Source organism: Balaenoptera borealis, assembly GCF_965194805.1.
Source record: "Balaenoptera borealis genome assembly, chromosome: 9".
Classification (NCBI taxonomy): Eukaryota; Metazoa; Chordata; class Mammalia; order Artiodactyla; family Balaenopteridae; genus Balaenoptera; species Balaenoptera borealis.
The window spans coordinates 42,009,696-42,023,305 of record NC_138873.1 but is presented as its reverse complement, the minus strand read 5'-3'; the positions used below and the strand labels follow the sequence as shown (position 1 = coordinate 42,023,305).

Here is a 13,610-nt window from a genome sequence, read left to right as displayed (position 1 = left end):
CTCACAGAGAAAATTTTTATTAAATTCTAATTTCTCTAGTGGAAATAACACCTAACCTATGACTTTTCATTTCACTGTGGTATTGTAAGCACTATTTATAAAAACACCACGGTCTCCCAAAAATGTTTGCTGGGATAGGAAAAAAAAAAAAAACAAACAACCCACACTAATTTTAATTAGGGTGTACCATGTACAAAACTGAAATGTAAGAAAAATGACAACTCTTATTAAATATAGTCCACAACTCTAGATAATAATGAACAGAAATGAATGAGGACTCTACCTAATTTAAAAATCACAGAACTGAAAAACAAAATGCTGACTGTAAATATAAAGCAGACTACTTTTAAGCAAAACAGGACTTTTTATATTCAAGTAAGTGTCGACCTTCAAAAGAATCTCACAAGTACCCACATTTATTTCAGTGATGTTACATCTGCTCAAAAGATTTTTTTTTATGAACCACCTTCACAGCCAGTTTACAAGTCATGTAAGAAAATAAATACAGCTTTTCACTTTATAAATCATTCTAAAAACAACTTTAAAACTAGAAAAGCTGTCTCCTACATTGATGAATCTCTTTATTCACTAGATCTGGTTCTGAATGACTTTTGACTGTTATAACAAAAAATCAAGTCTCCCCTCCAAGACAATGGCCTGTAGCCCACGAGGACAGGTAGCAGGGGTTCCAAAGACGAGTGGACACCACTTTTGGAATATGTGATTATTTAAAGGGGGGAGGGTGTCACACTTAACCTAAGTAATTCCTCCTGGTACGCTTGTTTAAAAAGGTGTAGTCATTCAACTAATATTTACTGGGTGTTATTATGGGTGAGGCCCAGGGCTACGGCTCCAGTGGACGAATACAGGGGAAGCTCTTTCTCCTGATCTTAACGTGACAGTCCTGTAACAGATTCATGACTCTGAAGAACCAACATCACAGAGATTCTGTACTCTCAGAGTAAGCGAAAACAGAAGTACTTCTTACCTCTGCTGTGGCTTTATCTTATTACTGATAGAACACTTAATAAATCATAATTTTTATTCACCGTAACTGCTAAAGCAGCTTTCAACAGTAGTTAATAAATCATCTTCATTTTTATGCTCCTCCAATTAGCTGCCCACCCCACCTGCTTTTTTTTTTTTTTTTTAAGCTAAGTTCTTCGTCACACATTCTGAGTTAAGCAAGCCCTAGGAGGATTAAATAATGAAGACTAACCAAAATGCTTAATATGAGTGAACGTATACAATGTATGAAACACATGCCAATTATAAAATACGTTTTTGACTACATAAAGTTCCTTTTACACTTACCAAGAATGCCTTATAAAATTGACTCAGGCTAACTCCTGAAATCACAACTTCTAATCATGAGGCACTTCTAATCATGAGATGAAAACTTGTAGTTGACTAGATACGTTATGACAATCAACACTGCTAGTTGACTACAAAAATAACATGTCTCAGAGAACAGCATCCTAAATATTCTAAAATAACTATCATCTCAAACCACAATTTATAAAAATAATATAGTACATTTATGTCAATCATTATTCACCATGTTAATGCAGTCTCAAAGCCAAATTTAAACAGTTCTGGCATTTGGCAGACTTTTATGAACTAACCAAGGTCAGAATATAAATACATTTTGAAATGTGCAGCTCCTCACTATCTTAAAAAAGCATGACTGAAAACACGTTTATTTGGAGTTAGCCAAAAAAAAAAAAAAAAAAAAAAAAGCCTAAACTTCCTAAATAAATCATGCTTTTCTTTTATTCTAAAATAAAATACCTTAGACAAAATGCACATTTATCCTACTTAAGACACCAAAGGCCTCTAATATACAAAAGATCAGCCTGCCCCTTCAAACGTACACATGTATATTGCTTTGAAACCTTACTGACAATTTCCTTTTGGTTAATTTTTCTTCTTTAAGAATTCAGCTTTGTCAGACTTGCCATTTTCTGGCACCACTAAAAAAAAAAAAACCACTTCTGAAATTCTATTTGGACCATTTCTGAGCTTCAACTATGATCTTAAAATATTAGGAAGCCATCCTGATGAATTCTAAAAAAGAAGATTCCATCCCTCCTTTCCCAGATCTTCAGAGAGGCCAACATCTTCCTCAAATATGTGATGCAAAAACCCAACAATAACAATGAAGATGAGCTGATGGAAGCTGGTGGGCTGCGTCTTGGCTGAGGGAAAGCAGGCTGTTCCAACATGCTTGGTAGGTACTCCTATCAATAAAGGGCACTTATAATCCTAGGGGTCCAGCCCAGGGAAGAGGCAAATTTTGCTGCTGTTTTTAGTAGACAATGCTGTCCACTGCCTTTCAGGACTTTGCCCCCTTCAGGAGCCATGTGCCTGATAGATCCATCTTCTCTGACACCCTACTTCTTAGTCTCCAAGCTCTGCCTTCATCCCAATCCTGCTTCTTTAAAAGCCTCCTTGTTCTATACAATTCAGAGTAAGGAAATCCAACTAGTCACCCAACACAGGAGAAAATGCTGCTCAAAGAAAGGTAAATTAAATATACAAGATACTGTTTCATCACCCATGAAATTTATAGAGTCAAGACTAGGTTCATTACATTACAGGTGGAAGTATACATTGTTTTTGGAATGTCATCCCTCAAAATGTACTATGATCCTTTGACTTATTCATTTCCTCTACTAGGAATTTAAGGGGAAATCCTACTCATGGGGTTGGGGGCGGCAATGAAAAATGAGCTGGAATCTTAATGGACAAAGGTGTTTATCTCAGCATTTTAAAATAAAAACAAAAAACTGGAAATAATCTAAATGTTCAGGTCCAAGGGGATGGTTAAATAAACTATGATGCTTCTATTTCATATACTATGCTATCATAAAATTACACTAAAAGAAAATGAAAAAAAAAAACATGTATAGATAGTGTGGTTATAACTGGGGAAAAAAATAACCTATATGTTGGGGCAGGAAGTGTTGACACTGCTTGTGACTGAGTGATTGAACTGTGAAGGATTTTTTTTTTCCTTTTTTCTACTCCTGTGTACTTTCAAAATGTTCTTTCCTAAGCAAGTGTTATTTTATAATGAAATAACACAGTGAAAGATACTTGCTTCTTTTACAAACCCATTCTTGCCCTTGTTAAGATAAATCTCAAAGTATAATAATTTCTGCTGGGCAACTTTAGTGATTTTGTTTTAATAGCAGCCTTTAAGAAGCAATACATCAACAAAAGGGAGGCACTGATGGTGAAATTTCAGGCAGCTGGGAATGAGATTTTGAGACTAGGTACACACCCCATGCTGCCTTCATCCTTCCACAGGTCTGTCCTTTTGTTCTGCGCCCCAACAGACAGACATACAGTGAGGAAACACAACCTTTTAGTAGTTGCAGCACGTATTCTTGTGAAAGAGGAACTAGAGTCAATCATGGCTCAAACATCAGCTCAGGGAAGCTGGATGTGGCCACCCCCAGCGTGGACCATGAGCCCTGGACTCCTATCTCTGGACCCTCTTGTCCCTTAGAAGAATCAAGTGCTCTTCATAGGACTTTGAAAAGACCTTTCCAGGACCTCCCTGGTGGTCCAGTGGTTAAGACTCCAAGCTTCCATTGCAGGGGGGGGTGGTGGCGGGGGGGCGGGTTCGATCCCTGGTCAGGGAACTAAGATCCCTCAAGCCACACAGCTGGGCCCAAAAAAAAAAGATCTTTCCATGAAAAAGGATTTGGCAGATATGAGGATTCCAGCAATAGCTCATGGTCTTTGGATGGCCCAAGTTCATGTCTCAACCACAATCATTCACAGACCCATGTACATCATTATTACTGCACCTTTTCTCATAAACTCCTGGCCTAGGCAAGTGTTGCAACAAAGACTGTTTTAGTGCGTAGTGCGCTGTATTATTAAGCCGCCCTTGCAGAGCTCAGCGCCCTTCACCAGGTTTTTATCCCCTCACTTCCAATCCTTCTCTCATACAAAGCACCCTTACACTAGGCACTGGAGACAGGACAATCCAATGGGAGACCCACATATATAAATACATAAAAAAGTATTTATATAATACTTAATATAAAAATAAAAAGTTAAGGGCGTCCCGGGTGGCGCAGTGGTTAAGAATCCGCCTGCCAATGCAGGGGACATGGGTTCGAGCCCTGGTCCGGGAACATCCCACATGCTGCAGAGCAACTAAGCCCGTGCGCCACAGCTACTGAGCCTGCGCTCTAGAGCCCGTGAGCCACAACTACTGAGCCCAAGTGCCACAACTACTGAAGCCCATGCGCCTAGAGCCCGTGCTCCGCAACAAGAGAAGCCACCGCAATGAGAAGCCCGCTCACCGCAATGAAGAGTAGTCCCCGCTCGCCGCAACTAGAGAAAGCCCGCACACAGCAACGAAGACCCAACACAGCCAAAAATAAATAAATAAAATAAATAAATTTATAAAAAACTAAAAATAAAAAGTTAATATAAATGTTAATAATATTAACAAATCAAAGTTAATATAATACGACCTGCGTGTCACTGTATGAGAGGATGTAGAACAAGAGTGACCAGAGAGTACAGGAGCAAATGAGGGACTGGGCCTTTGATAAGCTTAAGAGCGAGGGAGACAAACGGACTGCAGTAAAAAGGAAGTGAGGCGGCATTTCAGTTACGAAAGTCAACTAAATAACAAAGGCTACATGGGCTTTTTAATTTCATTATCTCTGTTCTGGATTATCTGAAGCTCTGCTGGGCTCTAATGTACCTAAAGCAACTGCCGGAGTATTCATGACAGGAATGAGTGCTGCAACTTTTCAATGCTCTTAAGTCTTAATCTCATTTGGTTTTCTTTCAAGTACCTAATGATCACAGAAGTCTTTATCAGGACTCTGTGTGTGGGGTGGGGGCAGGGTGGGGGGGGCGGGCAGTGCTGCTGCATTCTGCAAAGCAAAGGAACTAGCCAGGGTTGCTTTCCTTCTAGGACGGTCTCAGTGGGCTTCTTGCTGCTGGCCTGCTACTCAGGGCTGAGGAGGAGGGAGGGCCAGGCCAGCCAGCCTCCAAAGCGTATGTTCTCATTAGAGACAAGATGTCACAGGCGGAGCCGGGGCCTGAGAGCTAAGAGGCAGTTTCTAGCTCTGTAGGTAGTGCACTGGGGGAATCTCAGGAGGAAGTCACAGCTCACAGGGCCCTGTTTCTCAAATGTAAAATGAGTACCGGGGTTAAGCATCTCTGAGGTCCTTCTGGGCCTGATACCTTAATAAATCTAAGTTTAAAGCTCTCAAAAAAGGCCAAAATCTGTGAGTTACGAAGTACAGCTGATTTATGTGAATTTTGACTACCAGGTGACAGAATGAGCTCTGATTATAGAATTGATCACAATTACATAAATTTTTGCTAAATCTAAAATAATTTTCTTCTCATTTCTTAAAAACATTCATCCAAAGACAAAACAGGTTAAAATGCATTTTACTTAATCCCTCTTCTTCTCTATTTTGGGGAACAATTTCAATGCTTAAGGAGGTAACTCAAGAACTATGATCATTCTGAGAAGATGGTACTTCAGGAACAAGCACATCTGACTGTGAGAAAGAGACTAATTCTTTAACACATATTTTGAAGTACAGAAGCTGGAAAAGTATGTAATTTTAAGGATAGCAAAAGTTTTTTGGAATTTGGCAGGAATGTGAGAAAATCAAGAGTTGACAGTAGCACAGTAAAATCATAGCTGTCTGGAATGATCATCCTGAACTGGAAATGTATCCCTTTAAGCAAACCTAATTTAAACTGTTTTTGATAACTTTTTGAAACATTATTACCCACTTCCCTGATGTATTAAACAGTATCTGAAACAATGTAATCTCGGCTTGATGGCTTCAGGTAGTGATTAGCAACAGTAATAACAGCAAGCAACATTTATTATACACTCCCTGCATATCTGATACCATTCTAAGTGCTTTGTGTGGATGATCACATTTAAACTTTCCAATCCAACAAAGTGGGTACTTTTATTACCTCCATTTTACAAACGACAAAGCTGAAGCTCTGACAGATTAAGCAATTTGCTTAAGGTCACAAAGCTAGTAAATGGAAGAGGCCACATTCAGACCCAAGTCATCTGACTCCCAAAACTAGCCCTTCTCACCACACCATGTTGTTACAAATGAATGGAGCAGGGGCAGGTAAAAGCATCCAGAGAATCTCCAGGACCTACTTGGGTGAAGAGAACTATGTGCTCCTATAATGAAGAGACCACAGATTGGTGTGATTTTTAAATGTATGTCTGCTTTTTTTTTTTTTAATGTAAGTATAGTTGCTGTACCATATTATGTAAGTTACAGATGTATAGTACAGTGATTAAAGGTTATACTGCATTTATTGTTATTATAAAATATTGGCTATATTCCCATGTTATACAATATCCCCTTGCAGCTTATTTTATACCTAATAGTTGTACCTCTTATTCCCCTATCCCTATACTGCCCCCCTCCGCTTTCCCTCTCCCCACTGGTAACCAATAGTTTGTTCTCTATATCTGTGAGTCTGCTTCATTTTTGTTATAGTCGCTGGTTTGTCATATTTCATGGATTCCACAGATAAGTGATACCATTAAATATATATCTACTTTTAAAAACATATACTCCTTCAGATTAGCTTTCCATTCTTCTGTTACGCATTGCACAATGTCCGAAGAGCATGTACATTTATAGTTTGAAAGAGCTCCTCGACGTTGGCCCACACCTTTTCTTTTTTTCTCCCTATTTCTCCCCCATCTCTCTTCGTAAAGAATGACCAATTGAATGATTACTAATGCCTCTGTTTCCTGCAGATATCTCTTTAAGGAGAAAAAGATGTCATCAAATTTTCCCTGGGTGGCTTTAAAAGGTAGAGGCCTTCTGAATTATGCCCCTAGTAAGTTTTTTTTTTAAATTACTATAGTTAATGTAACTTAACTAATACGAGGTCAAAGTTATAATACTGCAGGACTGTACATGTTTTGTACTCACTTGACATTAGTGTCTGCAAATAATAAATATAGGCAGTCAATTTATATACCTCTTTGGCATTTTACTTAGGAGACAAGCCGTGACAGGATAACGAGCAACATTCATCCAGGATTGGGCTTCTATTCTCAACTCTACCACTAACTAGCAAAGTGATTTCCAGAACAATCTTTGTGTCTCAGTTGCCTCTATTGTAGCTATCTCTGAAGTGTCATTCAGATACAATATTTTATGGCTTAGAGCATATGTTTACTTTTAAAAATCAGAGAGTTATAATTTTTATGGCATATTTTTGGTAACAGAAAAAAATTTTTGCAGACTTTGTATAAAGGACCTTTAAACATATTTAGTAGTAAAGGGTGGGGGACTAGAGGTAGTTCAATTATTTAACACTAAACAAGGTACTAGACAAAGAACACTGAGGGAAAAGTCAAGACTTAGGTTCCCCAAAGAAAGAATCTCTTCCTTAAGCTACCAAACACTGGCTTCTCCTGTATCATTTCTGCCTACTTAGGGAAAAGGCATGTCATAGTATCCCTGGAGCCCACAGGGGGGCTGCTCCTATTTTGACCAACCAAAACTTACCTTTGACAAACACATACATTTTTGTGGTTCTGTAGGTTATAAAGAACTTAAAAGGCCACAGGTTCTCTACTGGGTTATGAGGTATAAGCAGGGTCCAGTGCAGTGCTGATCTACCCATGTATATTTAGCCCTCACACTAATCTGTTGGGTTTCCTCCCCTCTGACCTTGAGACACATGCTTTAAACGTTCTCTAATAAAGAATTTGTATTACCATAGCTTATTAAATAATTTAATACAAATAAGTTAACTAAGGTGAAGTCCAACAAATTCAGATCTCATCCAAAGACACTTTTTACTCATGTGAAATATTAGCATAAATTTCTCAAAGTGGTTTAGATTATTAGCTCACCTAAGAGATGCAGATGCATTTACTCAAAAATGCATTTTTTTAACCTCTTTTCCACAGCCTAAACTAGGTTCTAGGTCCTATATAGAGTTCCTTTATATGAATGTTAAGAACGTTAAGTTACCCAATATGAGGAAGACAGAATACTCCTCCCAGACAAATTACCAATAGCTTACAGAAAATTAAGTTGAGCATAACTGATTATCCATTAACAATCTTCTGCTTTTGTATATTAATGTTCAACAGTCAGCATCTACTCTAATACATACACTGTTGAAACCTTAATTTATTTCTTTACTTGTTAAAGAGAGAAGCCTTTTACAAACTCTCCATGACCTACCTGCTCTGGGAAAGGTCCGAAAAGTGGGGAAATCTTGCATTTGCCCATGTTCAATGTCCAGTGTGTTTCAGAACAGGGTGAGCAGAACAGGCAAGGTAACCCAAGGACATCTAAGCTCCTTCAGAGTCAGGTCTTCAAATTGTGGTCTTTATTATTTTGCAAATATTATTTTCCACCCTACTACCCAGACAAATAAGTTAAGTTTCAAATTAAAAATGTTTTGTTTTAATATGTCAAGGTAGATTATTCCTATGTCTGACCTTTAATAAAATGCAAATAGCTTTAATAAAAGGGTCAATCGTCAGTAGTTAACATAAATTATAGACTCAAGAACAACCTAAGGCTAGTAGTGTAAGGCATAAAAATATATATTCACCATTAGCCATCAATATGAAAATTTTCTTTCAACTTTTTATTACATAAATAGTTCTGGAAATAAAAACTAAAGCCTGTTTGGAGAAACCTAGGGAAGATAACTGTGACCCTACAGCTAACTGGTCTGAGAGCCTTACCTGATAGGCCCAAAGCTGGCTGTCAGCCTCCCCACTCCCACCCCATGTAGACTGGTAGGGGTTCCAGTCTGAGAAGGGAGGAATCCCACTGATAATTTGATAATTAGGGCTCTAATCCTAAAGGACAGCGCAGGCTCTTTGTAGTGACCCCCCGCAAAAGCTTCCTGATTTTAAAAAAGAGTTGGGGTAGAAGGAAAAATGGACTACTTTTCTAAAAATGCCGTGGTGCTCTTCAACTTCTGTGCTTCGTTTGTCTACCAGTGTTTTTTAAAGTTAAAGACCACTTGAGCACAATTTTTAAAAGATCAATCTCGTGAGAATATGCACTATGTGTGTACTGTAAATTTCAGGGAAATCCCAGAGTTAATTTATTTACAAAGTTTTCATGGGGTGGGGGGCTGTCTTCATTTCGGCTTTAAGTTTTACATCAAATGTTTACCATCCATCAGATATCAGTACTGGGAAGCACATAGCACCTTTTTGTGACGGGTGCTAGGCAATAAATATCCTATTTGAAATGAGAAAGTGTTTCCCCTTAGCACAAATTTGTTAAAAATTTACCACGGTACCAGTAACACAGCTGTGTTGGCAATATAAAAATAGCATTGGCTGTCTTTAAACCAAATTTACAAAATGAAAGTTTGGCTCAAATATTATAGTCCAAGCTCCCAACATGTTAGACTTGCTTATACCTTCTAAATTTTACCCATAAAACTGTTAGTACATTCAGGTGTGATAGAGAACCTAAGTATATGAAGAGAACTAGAAAATACAGGAACAATAAAAATCAAGATCAAGGCAAAGATCCGTTGGTCCATGACAAGGCATACATGGTGGTACCTGAACTGAATCTAAATGTGTAAAGTCCAGAGCCTTATTCACAGCAGGCAACCACTCTTTCCTCTCTAAAACTGAACATTTACAGTGTACTTTTAGAATAGCATGAGTAACTTTTTTTTTTTTTTTTTTGGTTTACGAAGGAACACATCTGCTAGAACTAATCTGATGAAAATCCATAATCCATTTCTTCCCGTTAGCCTTTGACTAAATACTGAAGCTAATCATGCTGGCTTCCCCGCCCCCCCGGTTCTCAAGGCAACATGAAATTTTAAAGAACCCATTTAGTTCAACCACTTTATGCAAGACTGGGCAGTTTCAAAATGTCTAGGTGCGAAGATGTTAGCACCACATGGACATAGAAGGCTACATAAATTTCCTTCACATGGTTAATTAAGACCTTCTGATCTAGAGATATAGATAACATGGATCTAATAAGGACAGATATGCATACTGTTAATATGCTATCCTGAATTGACTGCTACTGTCTTAGTGCTTCTGCTCTTAATGCACTTTTAATCACTACTGGTCAGTACCAATAGCTTTTTCACATTCATGCATCTTTAGCATTTAAAATAATTTCCTGGGACAACTGATCTGCACTAACTGGCAACGCATAGGAATTTAGAGGCATGAAACGTGTGAATTACATTGCTTCAAACTTAAGAGAAACATAAGCAGATACAAATTTGGGGCTAAATTATCTATGGGTTTTGGTTGGCTATTTTCAAGGAGCCTGAGAGATGAAGAGGAGAGGGAGATGGTTGGTGAAAGCAGAGCCTTTTTTCCACCTTCCTGGTTTTGCAGCACTGACAGGATTCCATGGAGAAGGGAAACTGTTAGACAGAAGTTGTCACAGGGAGTAAAATCCAACCCCCCCTCCCACCGAAGTCTAGGAGGGTTCTATGCCTCAGGAAGGGTCTCAAAGCAGAAAGGCTGATGGGCTGTGGAAGGCAGCTACTTGCACAGGAGGGATGAATCAAGGCATTCTGCCTAGGGTAAACTGAAAGGCACCCAAATCCACTTTAACTTGCTCAATTACAGCTTAACCAAATTCATCTGGTCTTTATACTAAAATCAGAAATCCTACAACAACCAAGCTGCCTCCATTCTGGAGCCACTTAAGCTAAGTACCTCTTCACAACCTCAAAATTCTTTTTACTCTGAAAACTGGGGGGATCAGGAAGCTTCCTTTCCTGATTACCTGCCCAATGTCAAAACACAAAATTTATTTTCACAGAGACTCGGTGAACCTTAAAAAATGGCAAATATATTACTTCCATTCATAATGTATTTTAGAAATTGGAATCAAGATTTGAGATGAAATGCTTTTAATATGGTTCCTGCAGCTCTTGGATTGTGTAAAAAACCAGGCTGGCATAGTTTCACAGGGGAGAGTAGCTGTAAAAGAAGGCATGTCCACAGAGAGCCTGGTGACAAGAGGAAGTCCGGGCTTCAAGTCCTGACTCAATAACTAACTGGTTCTGGGGCTCTGGGCCCTTCAACTTTCATCTTTAAAATGACAGTCCTAAATGATTTGTAAGGTCCTCTTCAGCTTTAAGCTAGGCATGAACTAACCACATGTTACAAGTTCTAACTGAAAATTACAGGAAAGAAATTATGAAAGACTTATCAAAGTCCATGTTTGTCCTAGATTAAGTTTGTCATCATTGTGCTGCTGTGGAGGAAAACCTGTTGCATCACATGGAATACTCTTTTTCTGACTACACCCGAAATGCAAGAGGCGGTAGGCTGGCTTTCTACATTTTTCATTTTTTGAAAAGTAAACAACAGTGTGCCCCCTATGATAGGAAGTTCTAGAGTTTCACCTTTATAGCCTGTAAGTACACACAGGATGCCACCTGGCAGAATGGGGCCACATGACCCAACGCGGGGTGTGCTGGCTTGCTGTTAGAACATTTCTATTGTGCGTGATTGATGCTTTGCGTTTACATGCAAGCTTCATTTCAAAGCCACGTCCAAGCCTCATTAGCAGGCTGTTTGGAACCTTCACTGTCACTGTTCTCAGGGACGATTAACCATGTATCAGGCAGTGAAAGAGGAGGTTTGCACAGCACCTGCCCATGTATTTAATACCTACCTCGTGTGGCTTATGCTCACCGGAGCAATCAAGTTAAGAACAACGGGATTCAACCTCAGATCATAATTGGCCCCATCTACTTTGACACTGAAATGGAAACGAAAGAGCCTTTGACACTGCACCTGGTCTAAGTGGAAAACGATGCCTCCCCACACTGTAATGTTACCGTCATGTCCCCGTACACTGTAATGTTAAAGTCTTAAAGACTTTCAAAGGTTTGTCGTTTCTCCCAGAAAAACACCGCGGGCCCGCAGGGATTTCTAGCCGGGTGCACTCACCTCTTTGATCTTCTCCCTTTTCTCGCGGATGACGGCGTCGGCCGGCTCCCGGTCAATCGCCCCAACGAGGGGTGCTAAGTCCACTGGGGGCAGCATCTTGAACCCCACCCTGCTACTCAGCTGGTCCTGGGCCACCTTCTCCTTCTCCATCAGGATGTCTCTTTGGATCTCCTCGGGCAGCTTCTGCAGGGTCTCCTTGGCTTCCCTCAGAGCCCGCTCGTGGTTTTCACGGATCCTGGCCAAGTTGTCCTCCAGGGCGGCCGCGGGGTCCCCGGGCGCGCCCTCCTCGCCGCGCTGGGCTCGCCCATCTGCCGCGTCCTCGGCGCGCGCCCCGGGCCCGGGCTTGCGGTCGGCGGGCGGCTGCAGGGCGGGGCTGGAGTGGAACAGGACCCCGCTGAGCAGCTTGGAAGAGTCGGGCAGGAAGAAGATCGCCCCGAAGCAGAGCGTGATGAAGGCGCTGAACACCAACAGCAGCACGAACTTCTCCGTCAGGCGGAAGGCGGCGGGGCCGGACCCCTTCCTGCCGCCGCCGAGTCCCCCACCCAGGCCGCCGCCCAGGCTGCTGCCCGCGGGACTACTGAAGAGCGGCAACAGGCCCCCCGCCGGCATCGCTCCCGCTGCCGCCTGGCTGCCCGCTGTCCAGTGGCCTTGCGCCGCGCCGCTCAGCAGCCAAACTTCGCCGCCGCCCGGCGTCAGCGGCTGCGGGGCTGGGTTCTGCGCATCCAGGCCGCCCAAACACCCCGCCTGGGCTGCAGGTATCCCTTGGGGAGACAACTCCCCTCCGAGTTTTCTCCCCGGGGCGGCTCCTTTGGCAAACAGGCGCGACAGTGCGCTCGCTGCAGCCCCTGCGGGGGAGAAAAACAGTAAAACGTAGTAACTACGATGATGGTGATAAAGTTTCCACCGGTCTCCGCCCTCCGACGGCCGCGAGAGCCGCCAGGACAGCTCCCCCTGCACGGAGTCCGGAGTCCGGCTCCCGGCACCGCCCTCGGAGCCCACACTTTGGACTTGGGGTGAAGTTTGCAGGTCTCGGGGGCAGGCTGTACCGTGCACACCTGGAGCAGAGCCACGCGCGGGCACCTCCTGGAGAGGGCAGCGCACCTCCGCGCCGCAGAGGCGCAGCGTGGGTGGGGGGCTCGTCAACTTCGCCCGCTCCTCATCCCGAAGCTCGGACTAGCTGTGTCTCCGCTTCCCAGTTGGCGGGTGCGCGTGCAGCCCGGCCGCCCCGCAGCGCTGGTCGCCGCTCAGCTGGGCTAGCGCGCCGACCTGCGGGCGAGCAGGAGCGAGCGGGGCAGCACGAAGCCCTCCGCCGCTGCTCCGCGAGCACTAACACCACTGCCGGTCTCGGGGCGGTCGGAAACGAGGGCGGTGACGCGACCCGAGAGTGATGGTGCGGCCGGGCCAATCACGCGCGGCTCAGGGTCCCGCGGGGGCGGGGCCGAAGCGGGGAGGGGGCAGCGCCGGGAGGGGAGTTTACGGGAAGCGCAGCCTCGCAGGGGCCCGGCCGGGGGCTGGGAGGTAGCGGGGCCCGGAGGCGCGAGGCGGGTGGGAGTGGCGGCGGGGAGGGCGGCCAGCCCGCTGCGGAGGCCAAGGGCGGGAGGCGGCGGGCGGGGCCCGGGGTTGGGGAGCTTATCCCGCTCCG

At 42.9% G+C, this 13,610-nt stretch overlaps 1 protein-coding gene across 2 annotated transcripts in view; it reads right to left on the bottom strand.

The window, feature by feature from the left end:
- The window catches only part of MAN1A1 (mannosidase alpha class 1A member 1), a 165,436-nt gene extending 152,115 nt beyond the window's left edge, over positions 1 to 13,321 (bottom strand). The window contains exons 1-2 of one of the 2 annotated variants that reach the window (XM_082406178.1): positions 13,015 to 13,321; positions 11,969 to 12,813 (exon numbers count right to left, since the gene is read on the bottom strand). In XM_082406178.1, coding sequence (XP_082262304.1) covers positions 11,969 to 12,577 — 609 coding nt within the window. In that variant the 5' untranslated portion in view covers positions 12,578 to 12,813; positions 13,015 to 13,321. The remainder of the gene's footprint in view (positions 1 to 11,968; positions 12,814 to 13,014) is intronic. The other variant, XM_082406177.1, reaches the window with a different exon arrangement.
- Between the last annotated feature and the right edge of the window lie 289 nt (positions 13,322 to 13,610).